The sequence below is a fragment of the Lepisma saccharinum genome, chromosome 5, assembly GCF_977018435.1.
Source record: "Lepisma saccharinum chromosome 5, izLepSacc3.1, whole genome shotgun sequence".
In the NCBI taxonomy this organism is placed as follows: domain Eukaryota; kingdom Metazoa; phylum Arthropoda; class Insecta; order Zygentoma; family Lepismatidae; genus Lepisma; species Lepisma saccharinum.
The window spans coordinates 2,194,289-2,208,238 of NC_139233.1; the positions used below are offsets into that span (position 1 = coordinate 2,194,289).

General features: G+C 37.0%; 1 protein-coding gene across 6 annotated transcripts in view; it reads left to right on the forward strand.

Annotated features, from left to right (window-relative positions):
- LOC145987602 (uncharacterized) overlaps nt 1-13,950 on the forward strand; it is a 616,185-nt gene that overhangs the window by 573,715 nt on the left and 28,520 nt on the right. For all 6 annotated transcript variants that reach the window (XM_083121963.1, XM_083121964.1, XM_083121968.1 and 3 more), the window contains 4 exons: nt 971-1,066; nt 3,504-3,604; nt 4,606-4,737; nt 11,487-11,657. In XM_083121963.1, the coding sequence (XP_082978089.1) occupies nt 971-1,066; nt 3,504-3,604; nt 4,606-4,737; nt 11,487-11,657 (500 nt within the window). The remainder of the gene's footprint in view (nt 1-970; nt 1,067-3,503; nt 3,605-4,605; nt 4,738-11,486; nt 11,658-13,950) is intronic.

Here is a 13,950-nt window from a genome sequence, read left to right on the forward strand (position 1 = left end):
CAAATTCCAGTGACTCAATGCAGAATCTCACCAGACACAGTCAATATCGAATTAAAGGTACCCATAATTTCCACGCAAAAGGAATATAAGTTATTCTTAGTCCAACCTATCCCCTTTGCACATTTAAATTTAACATGTATCGTGTCACATGACCCATCATACATCGCCATTGACAACCTTAAACAAGTAGTCACAATAAGTGGAACGGATTTAGAGAATTGTGAACTCCACACACAAAAATTATGCCTCCTACCTTCTCACACGGGAAGACAGGATGGACAGAATTTTTGTTTTCCCAAATTAATTGAAGCTGCAACAGTGGCGGAGACGATGGAAGCTTGTACATATACATGTCGAAAATCTGATCTCACGGACGTTATCAAATTAGATCTAAACCTTTATGTCATTATTAATCCTCCCCCAAATATCACCTTCATATACCCCAATAATTCGGAAATAATTTGGACAAATATCTAAAAAGGAGGACATGTCCGGATAAAAGAGGATGTCTGGTCACCCAAAGTATGAATGACAACAGTTTTGGGTACCATTACCTGTTGTGGTCAAATGTTTTAAATTGTAAGGGATGCATTTTAATTTAAGGTGACAGGACTGTCACAATTAGACATTGGAGACACCGTATTATTAATGCATTACTCAATGAAAACTACAGAAATGAAGCTAATATCATTTTTTATGTAAAAATGTGTACTCAAAATGTGTAACATGAAATTCATGTTACATCCTAAAATCTTAGTTCACCAAAGTTTGTAATTTTTTTATTGGCTACACACAAAGAGATCAAAATATTAATGAAAACTACTGAATAGTGCATATGAGTCCATCTTGTAGTGATTACTAATTATTGTTCATATCAGATTGTAAATCCATCAAAAATTGTTTTGTGTTAGGTGTCTTTGCAGATACAATAATTTACGAACTTTCCTAATGTTTTTTCTATCTTTTCCAGGCCGCTCACTACCAGTATTGTGTGTTCATCTTTGCCATTGGTATGGACTTTTGGAACACTTCGATTTGGACGTTGTTCGAGTGTGGAAACTGTTCTGTGAGTACATTTACTCAAAATTTGGCATGTCAGAATCATACAAGTACAATGAAAGAAAACATAGTGACAATTAAATATCTTATTTTCTTTAACTTCTATGCTCTCTTCACTCTCTCTCTCTCTCTCTTTTCACACACATACACAGGTCCCGGGTTCGATACCCGGTGGAGGCACAAGTGGTTCGGATCCCACTTTAAACTGTAGGTCCAGTCCCGATTAGCCTTACTGTGCATAAAGTGGACTTAAAACAGCAACTCAAACCAAACACACATACACACCACCCCCAGAATGTTAAATTATACAGTAATACCAGGTGTAGAAGTATGAAACCGGAATTGGCCGATAGATGGTGCTAGCCGGCTTTGCAGGGCGCGGAAGATCGCGTAAGCAGCGCAAGCTGCTGCCCGCCACTCCCGAGGACGTTATATCGGAACACAGTAACCCGAGTGCCAGACAGAGGAAGGTGTTGCACACCCGGAACATGTCGAGTTTCGTGTCTACGAACTACGATTTGCGGACAGCATTGGTGTTCTGTTATCATTTGAAGAAAACCGCCGCAGAATCGCATCGAATGCTCGTCGAAGCTTACGGCGAACATGCTCTCGGGAACACACAGTGTTTCGAGTGGTTCAAGAAATTCAAAAGTGGAGATTTTGACTTGCGAAACGAGGAACGTGGGAAACCTCCGAAAAAGTTCGAAGACAACGAATTGCAAGCTAAAACCCGGTGAAACCGTTAACGCAGATCCCTACCAACAGCAAATGATCAATTTACATCGAGCATTACATGACAAACGGCCGGAATATGAAGCAAGGCAACACAAGGTCATCCTGCTTCATGACAACGCCTCACCACACACAGCAAAACGGGTCCGGGAAACGATCGAGGCGTTCAAATGGCAGATACTAGGGCATGCGGCGTATTCTCCCGACTTGGCTCATTCAGATTATCATCTATTTGCCTCACTGGGACATACTCTTGCAGAACAGCGCTTCAATTCGTATGAAGATGTACGAACATGGCTCGCGGACTGGTTCGCTTCAAAAGTAGAACGTTTTTTTTGGTGTGGCATTTATAACCTGCCGGAAAGGTGGGAGAAATGTGTAACTAGCAATGGAGCTTACTTTGAATAAAATATTGTTTCTCAGTTGCAAGCACCAGCCGTTTACTTCTTGCAAACAAATTCCGGTTTCATACTTCTACACCTGGTAGACACACTCATTCAAATATAGGTATTCGCATATAAGAATGACAGAAATACACAAAAGAAATATTTTGAGGACAAATCTGTATTAAAATGGCTACGAAATCGATGATAAGGCCACGTGTGACCTCTTGGCTGAACCAGCAAAGTCATTTCAATAAATTTCTCTCCTAAAAAACTGTTGGAATGTTTCAAATTCTGAAAAATTGAATCTTGTTAGAATTTCTTCTTGAGCATTTATGTATAGTCAGTCACAAAAAATTGCATGTTTCACAGGCTTGGAACAACATTTTTTTTTCTATATCACCCAGTTGCTGGAAGATCACATAATTCATAGTGGAAAACAAATGCAGTGTTGCTATTTTATTTTGTGACAAGACTGTATGTGATGGTTTTAAAACTAGCGATGAGAATTTTGTCATAGTTGTGTTCGATCAGCTACATGTTTTGCTATTATCCAAGCAGTGGTGCCAACTTATATGAGCCTGTGGGGCTTTAATCCAAACAATAATAAAATCTCTGTGTTTAGGGAAACATATTTCATCATCATATACCTAATGAATTCTCACAACTTAATTACTGACTTAGTGGTATCAAAATATTTCACTATAATTTGTTATATCTCCAATATGATACTCTTCAGTATTCTATATTATTTACACTATCCGTGGTGATGTCGTTATCAGGAAAGCAAGGGAGGTCAGGGCTTTTAACAAGGATAAGGATCGATAGGACTAAAAACTCACAAAATAGGGAGGCAAAAAAAGCCCCGAAAGATTGAAATAGCTACTAAAAGTGTTGAACAAACTTTGACAGATTCTTCATCATTTTCGCAGATTAGACATTCAAGAAGCAGTCTTCGAAATGAGCACTTATGACTATAAGGTGCAAAACAGCCATTATAAAATTCATGTAATTGTCTCACAAATAGCCTGAAACTGTTTCAAAACTTAAAAGTCTACATTTTAGGGCAAATTTTCAGCCTATTTATGCATATACTATACTATCAGCCCACCCAATGTTTCTCAAAAGTTGGCACTACTGTATTCAAGGATGTCTAGGGGGCCAGACTCAGTATTCTTAGTCACAACATACTATCCTGTGTGACATGACCATGAACTAAACTGTAAAATATACAGTATAACATAGAGACTGAATCAGTACCAATTAAAATGAATTTCAACTTCAACAGGCTTTCTTTCATAGTCAATATTAATGAATTTTCTTTTACAGCTCTAATAGAAGAAGGTTACCATAGTACAAATCCTTACCACAATGCTATCCATGCCACAGATGTCACTCAAGCTATGCACTGCTTTCTTCAGGAGGAGAAGGTGAGTATCGAATTGCAAAGTTTGTGTTTTTTTTTAATGGATGTGAATGCTGATAATACTGATTTTTAGGCAATAAAACGTAAGTTGCAACTATTATTTAAAAGGAAACTAATTCCCAGAAGATAATAATTTAGACTTTATGTGATATACACAAGAGTCATGGATCCCACTTTAACCTGTAGGTCCAGTCCTGATTGACCTATCTATGCACAAAGTAGACTTAAGCAAAACTCAAAAGAGTGAAAGACATGGGTGTTAAAAGAATTCATGAAACAGAAGTAATGTTTGAAAGAATGATGCTAAGAAGAATATTTGGGCCTACTAGAGAAGATGGTATGTAGATAATTAGGAGATCTAAAGATATTTTTTGACATAAGTAACATCTATTTGTGCTGGCAGTGCATGACAAGCAATTGTAGGTGGTGCTGTATAGATTAAATTTAGTGCATTCATGCAAAAAACTTTTACTAATTTACTGTGTCCTTCATTTATTTATAAATCTGCATTGTGTCCATCACTGCAGAATACATGTACATTCATAGACAGTCATAGCATTGACAAACAACCTAGTTAGCTAGAATGCAGATTTGGGGAGGTAAGATATTTGAAACTTGTAAAGAGACTGCAGAAAATCGGTGGCAGATGTCCTCTTTATCTACTGTGATATGCTGAATATATTGTAGGTCATGTAATTTTCTGAACTTTCAATGATAGCAATTTGAAAAGATAGCAGTTCCTGTATTCATGGATCATTTGTGTCTGTCTGTGTCACATCCTAGATCACAATTGAAATCGGTTAAGAAAGTTCTTAGGAACTAGAACGAAGCCTTTCTAGAAGAATAAAATATGCTTTAAAAACCATTAAATTTTTAATATTCCAGCATACAGCAGTGGTTGTGTGAACTTTTTTTATTTTTTTTTATTTTTTACTTGCAAGCATTTTATGTGAATATATTCAATACATGTACCTAAGTAAATAATTGTGGTATTTGTACTTGCAGATCCGAGAACACTTGACTCCTTTAGAAATTATGGCATCCCTCATTGCTGCAGTGACTCACGATCTGGATCATCCGGGAGTGAACCAGCCATTCCTTATCGCCACCTCAAACCATCTGGCAGCACTGTATCAGGTAAGGGAACATGGTCCATTACTTAAGAATGGTTTTGTGGTTGCTGGTGATGTTTAATGCCAGAATCCATGGTAGAAATACTGTTATCACTTTTCACTGCCTCTGTAGATTGGAAGTGTCACAGCCAGCAATAGAGGCAACAGAAAGGTATAACTGGGGCAAGGGAGTGCTGCATGCTCTATGGCAACTATGCGACAAAAGGGTTTCCCACCAAACTGATAAACGGCAAGAAGCACTGCACCCTTCAGTTGGTAAAAGAAGGATTAAAAAGCCTTAACATTTATAAAAATGCCCAGTTCGAGTGACGGTCAAGTGAGAAGCAGCTTGGAAAGCTTGTTGTGTCATTTTGGTATGACTATCTAACTATCTCTCTAGCCTTCTTAAACCCGAAGGTTTATGGCTGCAGCAACACAAGCCTTCCACCTGTCCCTATCCTGGGCAAGATCAATCCGATCTTTTCCATCCTTACCGATTTCCTTTAGATCCATCTCAATGTTATCCAGCCATCTTCGTCTTGACCTTCCTACTGGTCTCTTACCATCAGGTTTCCCAACAAGAATCGTGTAAACTCTTCTTTCCTCTCCCATTCGTGCCACGTGACCTGCCCACCTAAGTCTTCTTGATTTAATCATTCTAATAATGTCTGAATATGAATACAAATTATGTTGTTCTAAATTATGTAACCTTCTCCACTCACCTGTCTCGATCATCCCTTTTAGGTCCAAATATTTTTCTAAGGATTTTATTTTCAAACACTTAATTTATGTTCCTCTTCTAAATATTTCGTTCCCAAAGGACACGCGCCACTTGTCACTTAGTCTGAAATCTGGATATGATTCCATTACAGTTGTACAATCTGTAGCTACGTTAACAGTTGGCAAATTTTCTCTCTTATTCCACATCCAATGTTTTGTAAGGATTAGAATTATGCTGGTGCTGAAGCAGAGGTTGCCAGTCTTTAGAAAATTTGTTTTTAAAAATAACTGACAGGTAATCATTGAAAAATGTTACTCCGTTACAGTTACAGGTGAGAAAACAACATCTGCTGAACCTCACCCACAGAATTTTGACACAGTGGAACCCCGATTTTTTTTTTTTAGGGGACCACGGTGAAAGATCTTAAAATATGGAAAAATGTAAAATCAGTGTTTCACTGTATTATTATTATAAAGATATTATTTTTACTTTATAAAGGAACTTTTATTTTACTTTTACAGTTAGTTTATCCTAAATAAAGTTAAAATCATAGAACAGCTGTTCTTTTACTGATGACCATCTAAAAATGACATTAATTTTCCATTCCATTATGGTAATTTCGTTTGTTTAAATATGAAAATACAGAGGTGCAAGTATCAACAAAAGCTATCTGGCAGAGCAAAGTGTTGACATATTTCTGGGTTTCTTTTGGAAAATAATTTTGTTTTAATTAGAGCTGAGTCGATACCAATACCAGTGCCGATATTTTTACCAATTCCCAATGTTGATATGAACACTTAAAAATTGTAACAATTGTAGTAAAAAAAAATCATGCATTTTGCAATGTGGCATTTTTGCAGAGTCTGCGAAACAGACAATAGAAGTATCGATCGATGTATGGTATCAGTATCTACTTAAGCCATTTTTTTATTTAACGTGTTTCTTTCTCATACTAATTTGAAAGCAGGGGCAGCATAGATAGTTCCTTTCCTACATTATTTATTATCTTTTTGTGTAAAAGTACTTTCATTGCAACTTTGAATTGAACAATTTTTGTAAATGTGTGAATACGTATTATTTCTATTTTTTTAAAAAAAACTTGGCTACATTTTTCACATGAAGAATGGATATTATAAGAGATGCAGAGATAATGCTCATTCTGGTAAATGGATTATCTGTGTATCCATAGTTGCATGCCATTGGTTGTAATGTTGTTGGTCATCTTCCCCATTGGTTATGATGAGCTTGATAATTGTCAACAGTCTTGCTACATTTGGCTCACCTTCCCAAGTGATGTAAATATGGTGTACAGTCACGAACACACTGGGTTGTAACAATACCATCGATAATTAATCAATGGTGGTGTTACTAGCCAGAGGTGTCAGTGACTGTACTGTTGTTGTTGACCAGATTGCATGTAGTTGGACATCTCGGCTGGAGATGTATTGTACCCCATAATCACCTAAACAAATGCCAGTCATTTTCTTACATGGAATCAAATGTAATAAACCCAAAAAGGCAGTATAATATGGAAAACCTTCATACTTTCTAATGTCTTTAAAATCTATTTTGTCAATAGTAGGGGGGAGAACTAAGTTGCTGATTGTGTGTGTGTGTGTGTGTTACTGCAGGAAGAGCATTTCCCTCAATCGCTATGATTATTGTTACATCAAAAAGATATTTGATTGTATACACTCGAGGATGAAAGACTTGAGCAAGTGAAAGTGGTTCCGTGTGTTACTCTAGTATGTGTGTGATGTTTCCCTTTCCACATTTCAGTATCAATTAAAGCCAGCCCCCATGGCAGAGTGGTTAGCACATCGTGCTATGACGCCAGGGGTCCCGGCTTCGAATCCTGGCCTGGGCATGGATGTTTGCGAGTGTCCATTCATCAATTTCATCATGTCATCAATAATCTTCACACAATAGCCATTAGTGGCACAAAAAGTGAACTAAAATAAAACAAATCAATCAGTATCACTCAACAAAGTCAATGCAAAATAAGCAAATCATCAGAAGGCTTGACGATTTTCTACATAATGCTTCTGTTTTCGAGATTCCTCCATTTTACCCCAAGAAAGACAGATGCATTTTTCTGCACATGTAAATATACCGTAAATAATTACCCAGCCAGCCTATGTGGCGAAGTGTTCATCCATTTCATCAGTTCATCCTTCATTCTTATTGTCACAAGTAACTCAAGCAAGCCAGAAAATCACATAAAATTACAGGGTGTCCGGTTTAAACGTCCAATGAAAGAAAAATTCATAACTTGAGATGTATTTGAGATATTTCTACAGAGTTTAGTTCTACAAAGAGAGTAACTCAAAATGTTTTTTTACATACCTAGTATGTTTCAATGTGTGCACTGCCATTTGTGGCGAGACAGACGTCTAATTTGAATTTTCTCTCTCTCAACGTGTTGTTCAGCATTGCAGGTGTAACATTGTTGATAGCTGCATGAATGCAATGGTGCAGATCACGAACTGGTGTTTGATACACTTGATTTTTTACAAATCCCCAAAGGAAAAATTAAGCGGTGTAATGTCTGGGCTTCTAGGGACCAAAAAATTGGATGGCTACCCCTACCAATCCAACACCCAGGAAATTAATGGTCCGAAAAAATCTGAAAATTCCTGCATAATGACACGGCGTGCCATCTTGCTGGAATATCACGTCACGAAGAAGTTGTGGCACAATGTACAACTGCAACATATCCAGGTAATTTGCTCCATTAACAGTACGCTCTGCAAAGAAGTATGACCCTAAATCCCTGTTCTTCAACAATGCACACCAGTCATTCACTTTTGGAGAGTCACGATCGTGTTCTCACTACACGCGGTGGTTCTGTTTCCCAGAAGTGACAGTTGTGTTTATTCACCTTCCCGGAAGTGTGGAACGTACAGTCATCTGAAAAACAAAGTGAATCGAGGTATGCCTCGTTTTCATCAATTTTAACAAGAATTTCTTCTGCGAATGCTTTCCGCAGCGGCTTGTCATGAGGTTTGAGTTTCTGACAAAGCTGCAATTTGTATGCCCATAGATGCAAACGTTTATGGAGATCATCATGTAGTGTCGACTTAGGTACCTGTAATTCCCTACTTGCTCATCGGACGGACTTCCTAGGGCTTAGTTGGAAGGATGTGTGGATTTCTGCAATACTAGCCTCTGAAACTGCATGCTTTGTGTGGTGGCCTGACATTGACTTCACACTGATGGTTTCCCAAAGGTTTCCCATTTCTTGATGGCTTTCAATGTGGGAATATTGTCAGTTGGTCGTAATTGATACTCACGCCGAAAACTACATTGTACAAGTGTTACAGACTTCAGCTCGGTGAAAGCAAGCACACAGAAAACTTTCTGTTGTGGAGTCCACATTGCTACTGGTGTGTTTGTGCTCCCCGCAAACAATGCATTGGCGTGATTTCGCAAACAATGTGGTTATGCGCATGCGTATGTGTGGAGCAACCACACACACACAAAAAAAAAAAGCATTTTTAGTTACTCTATTTGTAGAACGAAAGTCTGTAGAAATATCTCAAATGCATCTCAAGTTATGAATTTTTATTTTATTGGACGTTTAAGCCGGACACACTGTACAAGAAATAAAATAATTACCCACTTAGGTCCTCACGAATAATAAAACGTCATCATGTATTTTAAAATTTACAAGAGTACACAACAATTTTAAAACTTACATTTAGTGAAAATGCATTTTTTATAAAATCATTTTATCTTTGTTACACTAATAATGTGCAATAGTGTTCTCTCTATCAGAAAAGGGACAAAATTTACATTTATTTAAATTATCATCAAAATGAATAGTTTGGCAATCTAAAATGTATTTATACAACTTGAATTACTGATGTAGATGTTTCTGTGATATCTTTGAAACCGAAAAGTTCACAACTCTACACACATTTTGTTTGATAAAAATGCTATAATGTTTAATATACACTGTGCCAATATCCATGCCAATGTATCTTATCAGCTGATACCAGTGGTTTTGCTATGAAAGTCTTGGTTCATATTTACTCACAGACACTGGCCAATAATTTCCAGAAGTTCAAGCATCCGTAGGGTCATGGGAGACACACTTGTGGCTTAATTATCCCGTAAATTATGCAAAACTTGTACCTTCATTTAATTTTGCCCCAGTGTTGTGTGCAAAAGTGAATTTAATAATCAAATGCTAGTAGCATTCGGACTATATTTTATGTAATTCATTGGGATATTTTGAAGCAAAACTTGTATTGTATACCATATTGGCCTGAAAATAAGTCGCACTTGGATATAAGCTGCACTCTTAAGTTTGGGAGAATTTGGAAAACAATATGTACCTATAGAATTTACCTCCAACACGTTTATTTTCTTGTTAGGCACGGTATGAATCATTATAAATTTCAGTAGTAACAAGTATGTTTACATTTTTCTTAACGTAGAGTTCCCAGCAGGGAGTTGTTAGGTACCTAACACATTTGCCTTATTTTAACATGAGGAATAAGCACCATTTTTAAACAGCATGCAGCATGAAATGCCGTAAATGCCAAGGTTGCAGATATAAGTCACACCCTAACATTTCACGGTTGAAATTTAGGTAATGGATTTTGCTTATTTTCAAGCCAATATGGCAATGGAATATTTGAATTTAGAGTATTTATAACGTTCTAATTGTTAGTTCAAGCAGCAATATCTGTATCTGCAGGAATCTGCAAGAATATCAGCATTGGTGTGGGTATTGGTTCAAAGTGGTGCAACCAATGCCCCATATTTAAACCATATATTTAATTTCTCACCTAAACAAGCAGCTGCTGTATAAACTATTACTGTGAAAGCACTTTTTTCCATGTGGAATGGTCTGTTGATGTGTAACATAGGCTGGACATTTCTCAGTTATGAACATTACATGTGCTGTAGACTTTTAACCAGTGCAAAGCATTGTGTCTTTACCTTTTCTCCTTGCAGTTATCGGCAAATGGGAACATGAGAAGCCAGGTATTCTAAGTACATTTTTATCTGCAATTTGTGAAGAGAAAAAAAATAGATGTAGCATAGCACTGCTCATGCTTCTGTATGTCACTGTGCTGTTGTTTCTTTTTTTTAGCAAATTGAGCTAGTAACATTGTGTTCTGCATACATCGTAACTAGGGATGGCCAAGATATCCAGATATCAAATTGTTTTGAAAGCGACAGATAATATGGATATCTTAATAACATAAATATCCATTTAAAAGTTGGTTATTAAGAAGCTATACACGATCTGTAAAAAATATGAATACGTATTTACAGAATCCTATGTATTCCTTATGGATAAAGAAGTTGAACTTCAAGCTGTGGCTAATGCAATGGAAGTTTCGACTTTTCCCAACACAATCAAAAACCTTCAACCTGTCCTCTTTCTATTCATTCAGTTTTCTATGCCATCGGAAGTTTGATATTCCCAAGGGAACAAGTAAAGTAATTTTCCCATAAGCGTGCCAACTTGCCACAGGAAAAGGTTGGGGGGAAGGGGGGGAAGAGAGAGAGCAGTTTTGGGTCTTCATATCTGGCTGGACGTGGAAACTGTTCCTTGTGCCCTTAACAGAGAAAAGAGTGAAAATACATATCTTACTTTATATTTTCTTCTGAATTTTCTGATTTACCTCAACACTTTGTCAGACGTGAAAAGAACGTGAAGCCAGAGGTACCAGGTTCGAACCATGCTCAAGACATGGATGCATCATTATGTTTGTATGACAAATGAGTAAATAACTTGACACTATCCACATTTGGCCATCCGTAGTCATAACCTCAAGTGTTAAGAGCATAGATCTGTAATTAAAATAATAACTTTTGTGTATGTATATGTACGTGTGTATATGTGTGTGGGTGTGTGTAGATGAAAAATGGAATGAGATGCTCTGCAAGAAATTTTAAATTAAGTAGCTGAATCAAGTTCACTAAATTTAAAGTAGGTTTTTTATTATTTTTAAAATTTCAAGTGGTAATGTTAGATAGGAGGTGGGGCATATAGCTGTAAAATATTTTGTTTCATAAAAATTGTTTTCATGCAGAATACATCAGTATTGGAAAACCACCATTGGAGATCTGCTGTTGGCTGTCTCTTAGAGAGTGGAGTTGCAGAGGAATTGGGAGGCTCGCGCTACGAACTTGAACGACAAGTTAGCTCCCTTATTTTAGCTACAGACATAACACGGCAACAGGAGTTTTTGACACGTTTCAAGGTAATGCATTTCACAGTTCCGTATCTCTCTCTCTCTCTCTCTCTCTCTCACTTTTGTTGTGAAGTTGTTCAACTCAAAATGGTATAAATTGTGCTTGTTGTGTTACCCTGCCCCCGTGTCAGGGCAACAGTGTTTTTTTTTTCTTTATTGAAATATTTATTAATATGTTAATTAATTGGGTAATCAAGTGTATAAACATATATATGTGATTAGTGTAAATCAATTTATTATGCATTTTTAGGTTCGTATTATTCCATGTATAAAACAATGTAGCTCTCTGTTCTTTCTTCGTGTTTCAAACGTTCAAAAGAAAGGCGGGCAGTTTAGCTGTTAAAGATTAAAAATTTTGAAAGAAGGGCGGTTGGCAACAGACTCCAACAAAACGTATATAAACTCTCAGATGAGAGTAGGGGAGGTTGGCTGTTGGAACTGAGACTTGGAAGGGAGAGGCTGTTTTTGCTTCGGTCAGCTAGGACCGGAGGACAGGTCTCCCGAAATGGATGCTGTAAGAGATTGGATTGCCGGGCAAGCTAGTGCCTTGGTGTCCAGTTTACAGGTAAAAAGGTAGTTTGTACTGGATGTTATTTTGAAGTAATAACGGTGCGCCGGGCAGCCTAGTGCCTTGTCACCATACAGGTTGAGAAATGTACACGTCGGGCGACCTCGCGCCTGTTAAGACGTTTCTTGGAGTAACGCGAGTCTACCTTGTGACAAGCGTACTCTCTATGTAATTCATGAAATGTAAAGCATCCAGTTACAAACAATAGAGATTCCAACATCAAAATTAGAGTTTTGGCCCGATAATTAGAGAAATGAACGTTCGGATACGATTTGTACATACTTCAAATTTTACGTTAATTATACTATAGAAAATATCCAAAATTTCAATTTTTAATTTCACTGATGCTGGACAAGGTAATTTATCCCCCTGATCATAAAGATTTTGCAAAGGTTATCCGTTGTCTCTTGTAGTTAATTATATAATTATGTTGACTTGTAGCAACCCACGTGCATTGTCGTACAAAGAAAGATACCCCTAGACAAATCTGAGCCGAGTACGAAGTGCACCGAACCTCGAGTGCGGAGGTAAAGTGTTGGGGGGGGGGGGGGCAGGCTAGTAACAGTTGTTTCTCAAAGAGATCACTGATTCATATACAGTCATAGACATTTCTGGATTATAACTATAGGGTGTCCCAACAAAAGCGACGGATTTAATATGCTTAATAGAATACTTTTTTAAAAAAGAATGACAAGCATTTTTACATCATTACAACGGGTAAATGTTCCGATTTAAGAATGCCAAGTTAGATTTTCGCAACATGTCTTGTGGTTGGGTTGGTAACACTGTTCTTACAAGTTCCTTTATCAGTGATCGTTGCAGCTTAGTTGACATGGAGCATTACACAAAGGAACATTGAGTTTTGATAGAGAAAAATCATTACAAGAATGGCAAGTGTTATGCAGATACTGTTAGGAAGCTTCGTGCAATCCTTGGACGTGAAAGTGTGCCTAGTGAGAGAGTACATTTCGCAAGTTGATGAAAAAAATTCAGTAAACTGCTTCGACAGCAGATATTAAAGCACCACACGCTCTATCTAGTCGAGGGACATATCCCGGATGTCATCTTTCGTTCTTAAATTGGAACATTTACCCATTGTAATGATGTAAAAAATTTTGTCATTTTGTAAATATACAGTATTTTCTTAAGCATATTAAATCCATTGCTTTTATTGGGACACCCTTTATGACATTAACTGTCAATAGGGTGACCAGACACATACATTAAAAAAAGAGGACAGAGCATGGCGAAAAAGGAGGACAAAGTCATAAAAAGGAGGACACCGTAAAAAATGGCTATACATTTGCCATTACTCATAATTTAATCAATATACAAAATCCTTACCAACATTTTGCTCACAGATGCTTTTCAGTAGATATCTTTCAATAACTTCATCTTACCTTTAAGCAAAGAAAGCAATCTCCTAATCTGTTTTTTTAACAAATTACAAATAATATCTATAATTTTATAATTTGAAGCACAGAATTTTACTCCTTTTCTAATTCTTGGATATTAGACTGAAATATCTCCACAAGTGAATGCAAATGTAACAAGTAAGATTCACTTAACTTATTTCGCAAAGCCAAATTAAAATTTTAGGTAGTTTAGGTTGGGTAGAGAAATATGATTTCAATGCCACGAACATTTCTAGTACTCTTTCAACAGCAGGGGAAAGTGGCAACCACCTTACACTTTACCCCATATTCGTTTCTTCCATCCTTTAAAACTGGATAT